This window comes from Mastomys coucha, unplaced genomic scaffold, assembly GCF_008632895.1.
Source record: "Mastomys coucha isolate ucsf_1 unplaced genomic scaffold, UCSF_Mcou_1 pScaffold7, whole genome shotgun sequence".
In the NCBI taxonomy this organism is placed as follows: domain Eukaryota; kingdom Metazoa; phylum Chordata; class Mammalia; order Rodentia; family Muridae; genus Mastomys; species Mastomys coucha.
The window spans coordinates 54,344,978-54,359,212 of record NW_022196913.1 but is presented as its reverse complement, the minus strand read 5'-3'; the positions used below and the strand labels follow the sequence as shown (position 1 = coordinate 54,359,212).

Below are 14,235 nucleotides of genomic sequence, written 5' to 3'. Positions count from 1 at the left end.
ACTCTGGGAGAGGGATGACTCGACTCAATTGTAACCTTAATTCAATCCCAGATCACCCACTGTGGAAAGAAACCTGATTCACAAAGGCTGCCCTGTCTCCACACAAGTACCATAGCAAGTGCACACCCACAGCCATTTTTATTTTTTATTTTTTTTGAAAGAGTGAAATTAATTAAAACTGTCTTCCATTCCTGGATTTGGGGAGATGGAGACAGACAAAGAAGGATGTTGATTACTCTGACCAGCCTCCAGGGCAAGGAAATTCTCAAAGTAGATCTAGTTAATAGCAGCCCATGACACAGCAGCAAGACAGAAGACAGGACCTCTAGCTCACCGGTCACTTTTCCCAGACCAAGCGAGGCACAGGTTTGGAGAAGCCCATTCTCAGTCTGCTCCCTCACACAAGTCTACATACTGCCTCAAGCCTACTGCCCTCTGGACAATAGCAAAGAGACTAGAGACATGTTCCCAGCATGGCCACAGCCACTACCTCCTGCCAAGGCTAGCCCTACCTTGTCCCCTCCCTCCTTCAGCTCCATCTACTCCTCCCGAAATGTCAAGGACAGAGCTCCATCTGAGGCAAACCAGCCTAAACACCTCAATATATGTGGTCACAGAACCTGTGGCCAGGATCACAGTGTGGTAGGTTAACTTGGAAACTAGCATGGACTGGAAACAGTCCTTACCTTAAATATCCTAAGATTATTCTGTGTCTCCTGCAGCAGACTCTTCAAGGCAAAGTGCATACGCTGCTTATTTCTGAAAGGACAAAGCAGTGAAGATGTTAAAGGCAGTAGGGCCTCATATCCACACATCCATACACACAGCTCCAGACTGAGCTGGGACCTTGAGCTACCTTAATCCAGTAACTGTGGCCTGAATGCAGAAAAGGAGCTTAGTCTAGGGCTCAAAGGCACCATAAGGAATCCTGCAGAGGCAGGGGAACCAGAAAGCCATGGCACATCCATCACTCAAAGTCCATGTAGCTCTCACCCTTCTTGATCCTCAGCTGCAGCTTCCAAAGACTGCAGCAGGCACTCAAGCATCGTGATCCCTGTGACAGAGCTCTGGAAAGTTTAGGAAGCCTAAAAGAGGCAGGAACATGGGACCTCTCACCCTCCTTCCACCTCAGAGAGCTGTGGGACTATCCCTCTCTTGAATTCTGCCCTACTCATTAGCAACTGGCATCTGCTGTCTCCTCCTCTCTAGACCTTACCTTACCCAGGCACCTCCATCAGTGTCCCTGAACACGGACCCCTTCTCACTCTCACATGAAATCTACAGGGCCCCCAGGGATGCAAACCCATCCCAGATAAAGATCCTAAGCTATGTCCTGGGGTCACACTGGGGACAACACGTCAGCACAGTCACCCACAGTCAGCTCTGAAAAGGCTGCATTATGAACATTTTAAGGACAGCTCCTGACTCAGGTTTGACAAGTTACAAATTCTCAACGATTATGTATTCTTAACGATTCTGTATTATTGTTTGCTTCAAAACATGCAGCTTTGGGTGCACAGGTAAATCAATCTCCCTTAATGCATTGCCAACTTGATTTGGTTCTCACAGGAAAAATAATAACATTTTGTTTTCTGGAATGAGCAAAGAGCCCTTTAGACAGAGCAGAGCCCCATCTCCACCTCACAGAATACCTCCATTTCCCATTTCACCAAATCCCACATTTACCACCTCACAGAACCTCCATAAATATTTCCAACCTCACAAATACCCACCTTATAGAACATACCCCACTGTTGACATGTCAGACAATAACTACCACCAGCTTACAGAATATACCCTACTTTCCCCACAGTATAAAATACTCCATCCTCTTGACCCCCCATGGTCCTCCCTCATAGAAGGCCCCAAGCTCCACTATCCTCACTTCACAGAACATGCCTCTGATCTCCCACCCCCTCTTCTCACATACACACACCATCAAAACCTCACAAAATAACTCTCAAAACCCCCACCTCAAAGGTGTTCCCTTAGCAGACACCACACACCCTCAAAACAACAAATGAGAGGGGACTCTTACCCTGAGTAGAGGTCAAGGGGACAGTATTTACTGATTTTCTTCCACTTTCCAGTTGCTACCTGGTAAAACACCAATATGACAGTATCAAATATTTTGTCTATGACTACAAGTAACTCAAAAAAAAAAAAAATCAAAAACAAAAAAACAGCATAACCCACGATGGGCTGCAGCCTTAACCTGGAAAAGGTTCCAGGTGTAGGAAGGAGTCAACTTGACTCCTCACCCTAGGAAACTCCAGTTCACTCTTAGCCTCAGTCGCTGCCAGTTCAGCCCTCCTCTGAGCAGAAGAAAACAGCAGCCACTTGAAGGTTTGGCAATGAGAATGGCAAGTCTCTACGCTGCTAACAGCCAGGGAAAGGACACTACACATGCAATCTTGTGATGCTTGTAGAATGATCACCTGACACAACCTTTTGTTGTAACCACCAAAATTTAAAATGTATACACCCCCCAACTGAGAAAATCTGAAGGACTCTAAAGTAACTACACAGAGCAAAGAGGCAATGGGGACGAGGACATGGCCTTTGCTGCAGATATTAAGATATTTACTGCAGGAAGAAAGGACATCCACTCGCTCGGCAGGGCCCACATACAATGAAGGGATGAATACGTGTATGAATGCAGCCACTCCAAAAGATGGACTGACACCCATCAGTACTTGTTCAACTGGCAGAACAACATGTATAATGTGATGTCATGCTTGCTTTAAAAGTATACTTTTATCAAACACATTTTGAGGAAAACATACAACAAAAAACCCTCAAAGATGATAGTAAGGGGGAAGCACTGGATAGAACAAGTACAAACAACATAATCTTATTTTGCTTCGTAAGTGTATCTGCATGCTCCACCAATAGAAAACATGGAAAGAGGCATGACCACCAGCACCTGTGTTATGTATATATTGTTACCATAGGAACATGTTTGGAAAGATAACCAAACTGATAGCATGAATCACACTAGAAGGAGGTCCAACTACTAGTTATGAATGGATATTATTTCATAATTTTAAAATATATACTTCTTAATCCTATCATATAAGCTGGGCATGGTTTTTATATGTAAAAACTAGCAAAACTTACCAGAATCTTGAGACCTCAGAAAGTGTCTCAAGTTCTAAAAACCCAGGAAACATATACTTTAAAAAAAATACAAGCAGACAGAAGGTTTGTTGGTCAGGAACACTAGCTGCTCTTGCAGAGAATTCAAGTTGTTCTACCAGTATATATATGGCTGCTTACAAATGTTACTCCAGTTCCAAGGATTCTGACAGCCTCCTCATGGCCTTTGTGGGCACCAGGAATGGAGTTCATGCACATATACAAGAAACACTCATTCACATAAAAATAAAAATCTATCTTATTAAAAAAAAAGAAAATCAACTAAATCTAAATAAGAATAGTGAGCTTGGCACTTTTTTTTGTTTTGTCTTGTTTTTTTTTTATATCACTGTGTAACCCTAGATGGCCTAGAACTCTCTCTGTAAACCAGGTTGGTCTCAAACTTGCAGAAATCTACCTACCTCTACCTCCCAAATGCTAGAATTAAAGGTATGCACCACCATGCCCAGTTTCTTTCTGACACTTTAAATGTCCTATCCTCATCCCTCTGTCCTAGTTAGGGTTTCTATTGCTATGAAAAAACCACCATGACCAAAACTGACTTAAGGAAGAATGGGTTTATTTCATCTTACACTGCCATATCTGTCACTGAGGAAAGTCAGGGAAAGAAGTCAAGCAGGGCAGAAACCCAGAGGCAGGACCTGACGCGAAAGCCATAGAGAGCTGCTTACGGTTTGCTCAGCCTGTTTATACAACTCAGGACCACAGGTGACACTGTTCCTTGTAGGATACTGCTCCCTATGGAATGGGCCCTCCCACATCAATCATTAATCAAGAAAGTGTCCCACAGGCTAATCTAATAGAGACACTTTCTTAACTGAGGTTCTCTCTTCCCAAATGACTCTAGCTTATGTCAAGTTGACATAAAACTAGCTCCAAGGGAAACAAACATGAAACTGTTACACGCACAGCAGCCTGGCAGCCTCCATGAAGAACACAGAGCAGGGCAGGCACATGCACAGCCTCGGCCTGGGAACTGTCATTACTGACCCTGCCTGACTCTCAGTTCCAGGAAGGCTGTCCTTGAACGGTTGCCTTTACTGACCTGATTGAGAGCTCATACACTGCACAGAGGTCTTTTCCAGGGTATTTGTCAAAAAAAAAAAAAAAAAAAAAAAAAATCTAAAGGCTACAATTTAACTTCCGTTCCTTACACAATGGATAACAGCTAGAGCAAGCAAGTATGTAATCTAAAACTCAAAAAGAAAAAACTGAGTAATGAGGATATACAGAGGTTCTGAAAAGCTCGAACACATTCCTGAAATCTAGAAACCATGAACAGGCTTTGGAAAGGCAAGAGGAGGCCCTAAGCTCTCACTTGAGCTTACCTGAGTGAGGCTCCACAGAAGAAACAGGTAAAACAAAGCCTAAGAACCCTGCTGAAGACTAAGTGGGCTTGCGCTCACACACTCATGCTCGCCTCCTCCGCACAGACTGAGACACACTGGCTTGAGAAAATATCAATCCCAGTAAGCTAATCAAGTAAAGAGTTCAGGAACTATATGTGAGCAAGAATAGAGACTTTATGGGGCTGGCAAGATGGCTCAGAGGGGGAAATTTTTGCAGAGCAAGCCTTGGAGGCCTAGATTCCAGTCCCAGAACTGATAGTGTAAAGAGGGAACTGACTCCCAAACACTGTCCGCTGACCCTGTGTGCCTTAACATGGATACACCTAAATAATAATAAAATTTAAAACATATATATAGCCATTATAGAATAAGAGAAGTCACTAAACAAACTGTAACAGCCAGGCATGTTTGTGTGACCATGGTCCCAGGACTTGAGAGGTAGGCAGGAGGAGAAAGTTTACAGTCAGTCTGGGCCTCATGAGACCCTACCTCAAAAACAGTTAAACAGGCTGGCAAGATGGCTCAGTGGGTAAACCTAAGTTCAATCTCAGAACCCAAGCAAAACAACTGTATGTAATTCTAGCACTTCTGCAGCAAGATGGGAGGCAGAAACAAGAGACTCTCCTGGAAGCTTGCAATCCAGCTTGACAAGAATAAGCATCTGGCAGAAACAAGAGCAAACCTGGCCTCAGCATGGCAGTAGTGACTCCTCAAAGTCATCCTTTGGCTTCCTCACTCATGAGTGGTGTACAATGCACACATACACATATGTAAATAATACATTACTTAGTACCAGTAACAATTAAAAGGGGTTGGAGATAGGATGAGAGAGGACAGATGACCAGTATATGTTATATATTTATATATGAAGTTATCAAAGAACAAATTTTAAAAACCTTTTACCTTCTGAAAAAAAAAGTTATGGATGGCTGTTTTGCCTGTATATGGGTCTGCATGCCTCATACACATGTCCACACTGATACAAACACAGTATCATTTAATAAATATTTTAATAACTAAATAAGTGTGTGCTTGAAAAACATAACTCAAATGAAGAGTAACTAGAAAGGTCAGGTCAGTAGCTCTGTTGAGTAAACAGAGGAGATAAGCCATAACTGTTAAGATAAATTCCAAGATATCCACATCTACCTACACCAGAACTGTCAAAGCCAAGGACAGGAACTGGGTGCAGTACATGCCTGCACTCCTAGAAGGTGGAAATCATCCTCAGCTACTTATGGATTCAAAGCCAACAGAGGCTACATTAGACCCTGTCTTTAAAAAGCAAGAGAAGGTAAGGGATAAAGAAAAGGGAGAGAGAGGGAGGAAAGAGGGAGAGAAGAGACAGTATCTTGTAACATTGAATAAGTAATAAGAAATCTTCCAACACAAAAGACTAGAGTAATTGGGGCTGAAGAGATGACTCAGAGGCTGCTCTTCCAGAGGACCTGAGCTCACTTCCCAGTACCCACATGGAAGCTCACAACTGTCTGTAAATACTGTTCCAGAGGATCTGGGCACCCTTGAACAGACATGCAGGCAGAACACAATGCACATAAAAACAAATCTTTTTTTTTTTTTTTAAGATTTATTGATATAACATATATGAGTATACTGTAGTTGTCTTCAGACACACCAAAAGAGAGCATCAGATCCCATTACTGATGGTTGTGAGCCACCACGTGGTTACTGGGAATTGAACTCAGGACCTCTGGAAGAGCAGTCAGTGCTCTTAACCACCGAGCCATCTCTTCAGCCCATAAAAACAAATCTTAAAGAAGAAAAATAAAACACAGTACCTAAATGCCTAACATCTTCACCAAGTGTGCAGGGACCAGTGCTTAGAGAACCCGAGAGGACCAGATACCTATCTATATGCAAAACAATAAAACTGGATACTTAACACCGCACACAAAAATTAATTGAAAATAGCTAAAGATCTAAAATTACAAATGAAACCTCCAGAAGAAACCAGGGGAGGCTCCCACCACTGGATTCAGCAGTGACTGCTTGGCTAAAACATCAAGACACAAACAACAAAGAAAAAAGAAATTAACTGAACTTAATTAAACATGTTTATGCAAAAAGGGTGCTGCCCACAAAGAAAAACAAGAGCAGCACCTGCAATCACTGCTAAGGCATCCGAAAACTGAGCACTGCAACTCGGCCACACCGTGAGAGAGAGTGTCAGGGTAAATAAAAGCTTCAGCAAAGTGGATGGAAATGAAAGCATTGTGAGGCTCAAGTTCAGAAAGCTGACAGCCCAGCTCTGACACATGCAGAGCCTCTCCAACCTCTACCTCTGGGTATAACATAGGGACATGTGTAAAGGCCAGAGAACTAGAGCAGAGCCAAGCAGGAGTTGGGGGTAGGAGGGGGGGAGCTTCAAGGTAGAAGAGGGTAGGGAGGCCTAGGGCTTAGCTCAGGTGATAGGTGCTTGCCATGCATGCATGAAACCTAGCACTTAGTGGCCAGCACTGCATAAACAGTTTGATCCACAGATGTCTCATATAGTGGAATGAGAGAACCAATCACAAGTTGTCCTCTGACCTCAGACACAGGTACCCACACTTGAACACACACATCCACAAATAAATTATAATCAAAAAGATCAAAACTCTTAAAATAATAAAATCAATATGAGCTGCTTATGGAACAAAAAGAGGATTCTCAGCCATTCCTTTTCATCTTCTGAAAACTCCAAGTGGCTTCCCCTCAGGCCCAATGCTCTGTGCTCTGGACTCCTACACTGGACTCTAATCTCACCTTGAGGTGCTGGTGCATGCAGTATCGACACACCTTGTGCTTCATCTCGTGGGTAACATCATTTGAGAAAGGAATAAACCCACATTTTGGCTGTAATGTAAGAGAAAAAATGTTTAGGAAGAAATCACATAGTTCTCAACACACACAAAATGAGATAGAGAACAAGTATCAGGTAAAAATATCCACACAAACTGTTGTGTTTTCAACTTTCCTCTTCATGGTATACTTCTCTGCCTCCAAGGATAGCCCTCTCACTGAGAGGACTGCCTGGTTTGCAGGAGTCTAATACAGAGCAGCTTTGTACTCTCACTGGCAGACTGGAAAGAGTGGAGATGGGTCCAGGGCTCCCAGCTCCAAGTAGCACAACCACTGTTCCCACTGCTATTAACATATGGCCTGCAAAGTGCCCATCAGATAGTTGCTAGGTTTCCAGAAAGTCAGGGATCCCTGCTGCCTTCTAAAATCTGCATGCTGTCAGCAAACATTTCCTGAGCTTAGTTCTGGACAATGTATCGGGAGAGACAGAATGTCCAGCCCTCAAAGATCATAAGACCCAAGCACTTGGGCAAAAGGATGCTTCAGAGGTCAGCACCTTTCAGAAGATAGGAAGAGAAAAAGTCTAATGGTCCTGTGGGGTTGGGGGTGGGGAGTGGCTTCTAGGGCAATTGGCCAACTACTGAACATAGGCAGCTGAAGTAAGGGAGTCTTGGTCTAAGATCTAGAACTCTGGGCCAGTTTACAGGGACTTTTGTAGGGCACACGGGTGTCTGTGCCTCTGAGAAAGCCCTCCTGCACAGGAAGCAGTCTCTAGTCAGAAGGTATCCTAGGATTGGGTCTTCAATGCAGGAAGCAGCAAGCACATGGCCAAGACTGAGGTTTTGAGATACATTCTGATCAGAAGGGCACCTAACACGTTTCTTTCCAATTCCTGTAACCAAAGTTTTCCCAGCCTGGGTGTGTGGGTTGGCTTCCCCATTGTGTTAACCTAGGAAGGACCACCCTAATGTAGTACCTAGGGGCTATGAAAGGGATTAGAGCACATGGGACATTTAGGGAAGCTGTGGGAAAGCAGCTAGTTGAGCTCCTGAGAAAGGCCCAACGCACACTCAAAGCAGAGCCAAGAAAACTCATTGCCTGAGAGCAACCTTCCCCTTTACCTGTAGAGCTGTCCCACCATGAATGAAAACTCACCTTAATCTCTACACACAGAATCGGCCGGTGCTCTGCAAAGTGGAAGGTCTGAAGTCTGGTTAAATTGGGAAGGCACATAGCATAACCACTGAGTGTGTCCAGGTCCTTGTCACAACGGGACTCTGGAAGACAGAGCAAGAGTCACACCTGAGGATCAAGACAAGAGATAGCCAGCCCTATACTATAATACTAGAACCAGGAGGAAGGGGGTCGGGTGGGGGTGGGGCGGGCAAGATAGCCTCAAGCAGGCAAGAGTAGGAAGTGGGAAGGCTAGGACATATAATCAGGCTACATACTGCCATTGTATAGGATGAAAACCTGAGTGAATCAATGGGAGGTCAGCCTTGTCAAGCTCTAAACCCTTGACACTGAGGCTTAGAAAGCTTCCTAGAAGTATATGCCATCACATACAGTCACTGTAGGAGGAGATGTCTAGACTCTCCAGAACCCATAACTCTTCAATTGGCAAATTTCATCCTTCTCTCCCATCGTATAAATCCTAAGCACATAACTGAGATCTACGGTCCTTAAGCCAGTCTTTAAACCTGAACGTAACCTTGGGCAACTTTAAAATGTGCGACATATATCAGAAGGGAGAAGAATCTTGGAAATGGTCGCCAATTCCACCACTCTCTTTGGCCAGAACAGGGGAAAAAATGTACTACAGCCCCTTCCTTCCTTCTTTCCTTCCTTCCTTCCTTCCTTCCAACTATTGATTCTTTGTGCTCCCACATCAACTCAGCATGCTCTGCTAGAAGCGGGCTCTTGGCTCCAGGGGACAAGCATCCCTTCCATAAAACAGATTTAATCCAACAGTCATTACAAAGGGCAACAGAGTTCTTGTCACTCTGAATTATCACACTTTTTCCCCCTGAGAAAAAACTCCATTGTAGCCCTGGCTGTCCTGGAACTCACTGTGTAGACCAGGATGACCCTGAACTCAGAGATCTGCCTGCCTCTGCCACCCACCGATTTGTCAAAAGTCACCACTGCCCATCATGAGAGTATCAGATTTTCAACTGGGATTATGAAATGAAATGAGGATGCTGAGCATCTGTGGATGAAAAGAACCCTGAAACTGGCCTCTGTCCGTCTTTGTAGACTTGAACACTATTGCCCAGTGCTGTCCTGCACTCTACACCTCTCCTGCTTCTGCCCCTGACAGACCCCAGAGTCCTATTTCATTTTCTGAATCAAATCAGAAAGGATTTTATTGTAGAGAATTCTATAGCATTGTTGCCTGGTAATGTCAATAATGAGACAGTTTCACAACCAACACATGGACTTTACATGCTTGATCATAAAGAATAAAAGCTTTAATCTTGTTCTTGACCTCAAAGCCACCAGCAAGCACAAGAAAAGAGGCCATACAGGTGGGGACAAAGCTTCTGGCCACAATACTGCTGCAAAATGCCTGAACCTAACCTGGGTTGAAGACTTTAAAGACTTTTAAAATTGCAAACAAGCCAACCATGGTGGTGCATGCCTTTAATCACAACAGTTGGGAAACAGCAGCAGACAGGTATCTGGGCACTCAAGACCAGCTGGTCTACACATCAAGTTCTAAGCCAGCCAGGGAGACAGAGAGACCTGTCCAAAAATAAATAAATACAGTGTTCTACATATATCCTTACCTGGTCTTTCACACTGTATCTTTAAACACAGTTGTTTCACAAACTCTAAAGGCAGCTGAACAACTTCCTGAAAGAAAACACAACATAACGTACAGATTTCACAATGTCCTGAAGACTGTTAATGCTTCAGAACTATGCATAGTTAAACACAGTTAAAATGGTGAATTTTACAGTATGTTCCATAGTAAAATACTATAGTTTAAAAAAATTCTGTATACCAGTTTGGCAGTAAGAGCTGAGCTATTAGTTTCAGAACATGTAGAGGTTACACAGGAGCAAGAACAGTTCAGTGCACTAAAAGCAGCCGGCTCTCCTCAGAGCCAACCAGGACCCACGACACCAGCATCCATTGTCACAGCCCATCCTGGTCCTGCCGCATCTATAGACACAGAACAAGGACTGCAAGAAATCCAGCCAGATGGCTAGCAAGCTGCACCCACTGAGCAGTAGCTCAAGCTCTGACAACACTGGGCACACTGGTGCTCTCACTCCCTCAGCTATTTAATTGCAACTTTCTATGCAAAGGAAATCTGAATCAATTTAAACCATGTTCCTCACTGTCATCTCTATGCCCTATGTTCCCAACGTGACAGAATTGAGTCTTCAGAAAAATTTCCTAAATGACAAAGGAAACCTGCCTCAGGAAGACCCAGTTCCCCTTAGCCATCTAGTCTTGACCAGAGACTCCCACTCAGCCTAGCATGCCAAGGCTGGAAGACATAGTTCCCAGCAGACAGTACCTCTGACAATCTTTCTCCAAGAAGACATGGGTAGGTACCAGCACTATTCAATGGATATATCCTGTGTGAAAACTGCAGGAATGCTCCTAAGGGGCCACACTTGACCTCCAAACATCCCCAACCCTACACATTGCAGAGGACAGACTACAAAGTCAGCAGCCAAGGAAAGGTAAAATGGAGACTTTCAAAATCCCAAACTCAGAAGACAAGTCAAGTCAGACAGGTAGGCCAAGGGGCATCCCTTTATCTAGTCCCCTCCTGACACAGGCAAGCTATGAGTCCAATAAATCCCAAACAGACAGCAATGTTAAGTTCTTCCAAAGCCTTTCTTCTAGGGCTCTCAGTATCATCCATAGCAACTCACACCTACGCTCGAATCCACAGGCCTTCTCCAGGAGGAGCCTCCAGGAATGGGCCCACATTGATTCTTAAACCACAGGAACCCGGGGGGTTCAAGGATAACATATGAGGTTCTTACTAGAGAACTCTACTACTCAGGCACCTTTGGCAGAGCTAACCAATTGCCACATGGCACAGCAGGTGAGAAAAGCTTGAAGAGTCTCACTGCACAAGAGCTATCACTGAAATGTGAGAACTGAGTACAGATCTGGATGTCAACTGAGATTAGAATAAACAGCACTTACCCCACAATGAACATAGTTTTCTCCCAAAAAGTCTTTCATGACATTTTTGCCAAAGTCTACTATGTTCTGCAGATGCTGAAGTATGTCTTCTGAGGTCTGGAAGAGGCAAGCACAGGGTAGCTTCAGGATGGACCTCCAGCAGGGTGCCTAGTAGTCCCCCACTCCCAAAAGCCTAACTCAGGACAGACTAAGCTGCCATCCGATGTACCTCACAAACCTTTGGAGAACTCACCACCCATACCCAGAAAAGTTCTACACAGTCAAAGTATTTGCAGATATCTTGTCAGAACTTAAGCTGACAGAAATTCCAAGAACACACCCAGTAGCCCTGTACAGCTATGTCAGAGCTTCTGATAAAAAAATAAATAAAAAAAAAAAAAAATCTGGAGAACAGAAGAATGAGTATATGAATCCCCATCAGAAAGACACTGCCCAGGAAGGCCTGGTAGGGCATCCACTGAGGACCCACAAGGACAAGCAAAGACAAAGAGGATGAAGCACCCAAGACACGTCTGACAGGAAGAGAACACCTGGGGTCATTTCTCTTCAGCAGCTGAGGCGGACCCATAGGATGCCTGGGCCCCACCCTATCCCCTCTGCCTGCTCAACCCACCTTTGACCCTCAGACTCCTGCCCAATAAAAGGCAACATTCCTGCTGGCTCCTGGGCAACAGGGCCGGAGAGCCCCTATCACCTCTACTACCAGTGTACCATAGCTGCCTCTGCTCTCAGATATTGACACACTGCCTCTCAGATGATATAATGACCTCCTCAAAGAGTTTCACCTTCCCCCACTATTAGGTTCTTGCCTCAAAAGCCAGGTCATCCCCATGGGGCTCTCAGGCAGCTGGCCATGTGCAAAGCAAGACAGGCCAAATGTCTCAGCCTCCCCCATACCGTGTGCTGGAACAACAGGAGCAGATAAAAGGCTGTGGCTACAGGAGCCTCCAATATTCCGTATCTACCTCAAATTTACCAGAAAGCAACAATGGGTAAACAGGGTGGAAGCAAGTCTTCATGGAGGGTCCACAGGCTGTACCTGAAAAACTCAACCTCTGCTCTACCAGATATTGTCTACTGTGACTTTAGCATAACAGATTATCTTCCCAGTGTGACACACTGTTAAGGAACTCATCAAGTTGAAATCTCGCCCTGGGATCCTGAGCAGAGGAGGCAGACCTGCCATAGAGTGACACCCAGTGACATAGAGGACCTGCTGGGTCTCACACATCAGGAATGAGGACCCACTACCTCCTACATTGAATAAGTACATCATACTTAAATTTCTACAATTAGGATTAATATTTATGCCCTGGAAGGCTTTAGAATATAGGACAAACCCTAGAAATAGAGCATTTCTCTATCCTGGGCAAAGCGCCATTTTTAATTTCTAGCACCACAAAGCACACGTACACACCCTGGAAAACATCCAGGTCTTCTTAAGGATGTAATGACAATAGCCAGCCCACCAAACTTACCTTCTTCTTATTTGGAGGAAACTTCAGAAAACGCAGAACTACACAGCGCTGTTGGGAAAATAAAACAAAGCATGATCAGTAACTGGCCTAACACTCAGGCGTAAGAGACAGCAGTTGTAGAGAAAGGGTAACATGGAAGAGATCCAGCCAGGGTCACTTTCAGAAAGATGGTACCACAAGGCAGCCAGCAAAATCTGGGGCCTTTGACCCAGGCCACTCATTCCTAGATATATATCTTAAGGAAATAAGGAAGCTCAAAAAAGTCATTATCCAGGGGCTGATGAGATGGTTTAGAGGTTAAGGGCACTGGCTGTTCTTCAAGTGGACCTCGATTTGAGTCCCAGCACCCACATCATAGTACTAGTTATGCAAATGGTGTACAAGCAAGCTGGCACATCACCATGGCGCAGGAGATGCACTGGGCTAATATATGCCCAGGTACAGGGCAGGGGCTCTAAGGCTACAAGAACACATTGAATTCCCAAGTGCAGGAGCACAAGCACTTGTGAGCTATCCAGTGCTGAGTGCTGACAAGTGAACTCAAGTCCTCTAGAAAAGCAAGCATACAAGATATTAACCTGTGAGCCATTCCTCCAACCCTTCTAGCTTTGTTTTGTTTTTGTTTTTTCTTTTAAACAGGTTCTCATTATATAGCCTGGGCTAACTTCAAATTCATCATCTTCCTGTTCCTACCTCCCAAGCACTGGGGTCATAGTTGTGTGCCACCAAACCCAAATCATTTTACATTCATTAAATCACAATTTCTAGCAAGATCTTGTTTCCAAAAAAGGGACAGAACTTCTTTTAAGCATAAATTGTTAAGTGAAGCATACATATGATCTCTTTGGATGAAGTGCTCTCAAAGGACATCATGACAAGTTCAATAGCATTTCCAGATTCAACAACCACAGTTTTGAGTTTTCCTTTTCTTTTCTTTTTCTTTCATTTCTTTTCTTTTTTAGCAATCTCACTTCAGAACACAGTATGTAACTTAGGCTGGCCTCATAGTATTCCTGTCTCAGCCTCCTAGATCTGAGGACTGAGTTCCTAGTCAGCCTGGATTGCATAGCAAGAGACTATGTCAAATACATGCAAACACACACACACACACACACACACACACACACACACACACGCACACCAAGCTGAGTGTGCAATTCCATACAGTAGGAAGGCTGAAGCAAGGATTTCCATGACCTCCAAGCTGACCCAGGTTACATGCAGCATGAAACCCTGTCTCAAAAATGGCTTTTAAAAGTGAGACTGGCCGGGCG

The 14,235-nt window shown here is 44.3% G+C and overlaps 1 protein-coding gene across 2 annotated transcripts in view; it reads right to left on the bottom strand.

Moving 5' to 3' along the window:
• Ippk (inositol-pentakisphosphate 2-kinase) overlaps positions 1-14,235 on the bottom strand; it is a 58,413-nt gene that overhangs the window by 35,139 nt on the left and 9,039 nt on the right. For both annotated transcript variants that reach the window (XM_031358263.1, XM_031358264.1), the window contains exons 2-8: positions 12,962-13,009; positions 11,484-11,579; positions 10,100-10,166; positions 8,466-8,587; positions 7,275-7,364; positions 2,039-2,097; positions 687-759 (exon numbers count right to left, since the gene is read on the bottom strand). In XM_031358263.1, coding sequence (XP_031214123.1) covers positions 687-759; positions 2,039-2,097; positions 7,275-7,364; positions 8,466-8,587; positions 10,100-10,166; positions 11,484-11,579; positions 12,962-13,009 — 555 coding nt within the window. The remainder of the gene's footprint in view (positions 1-686; positions 760-2,038; positions 2,098-7,274; positions 7,365-8,465; positions 8,588-10,099; positions 10,167-11,483; positions 11,580-12,961; positions 13,010-14,235) is intronic.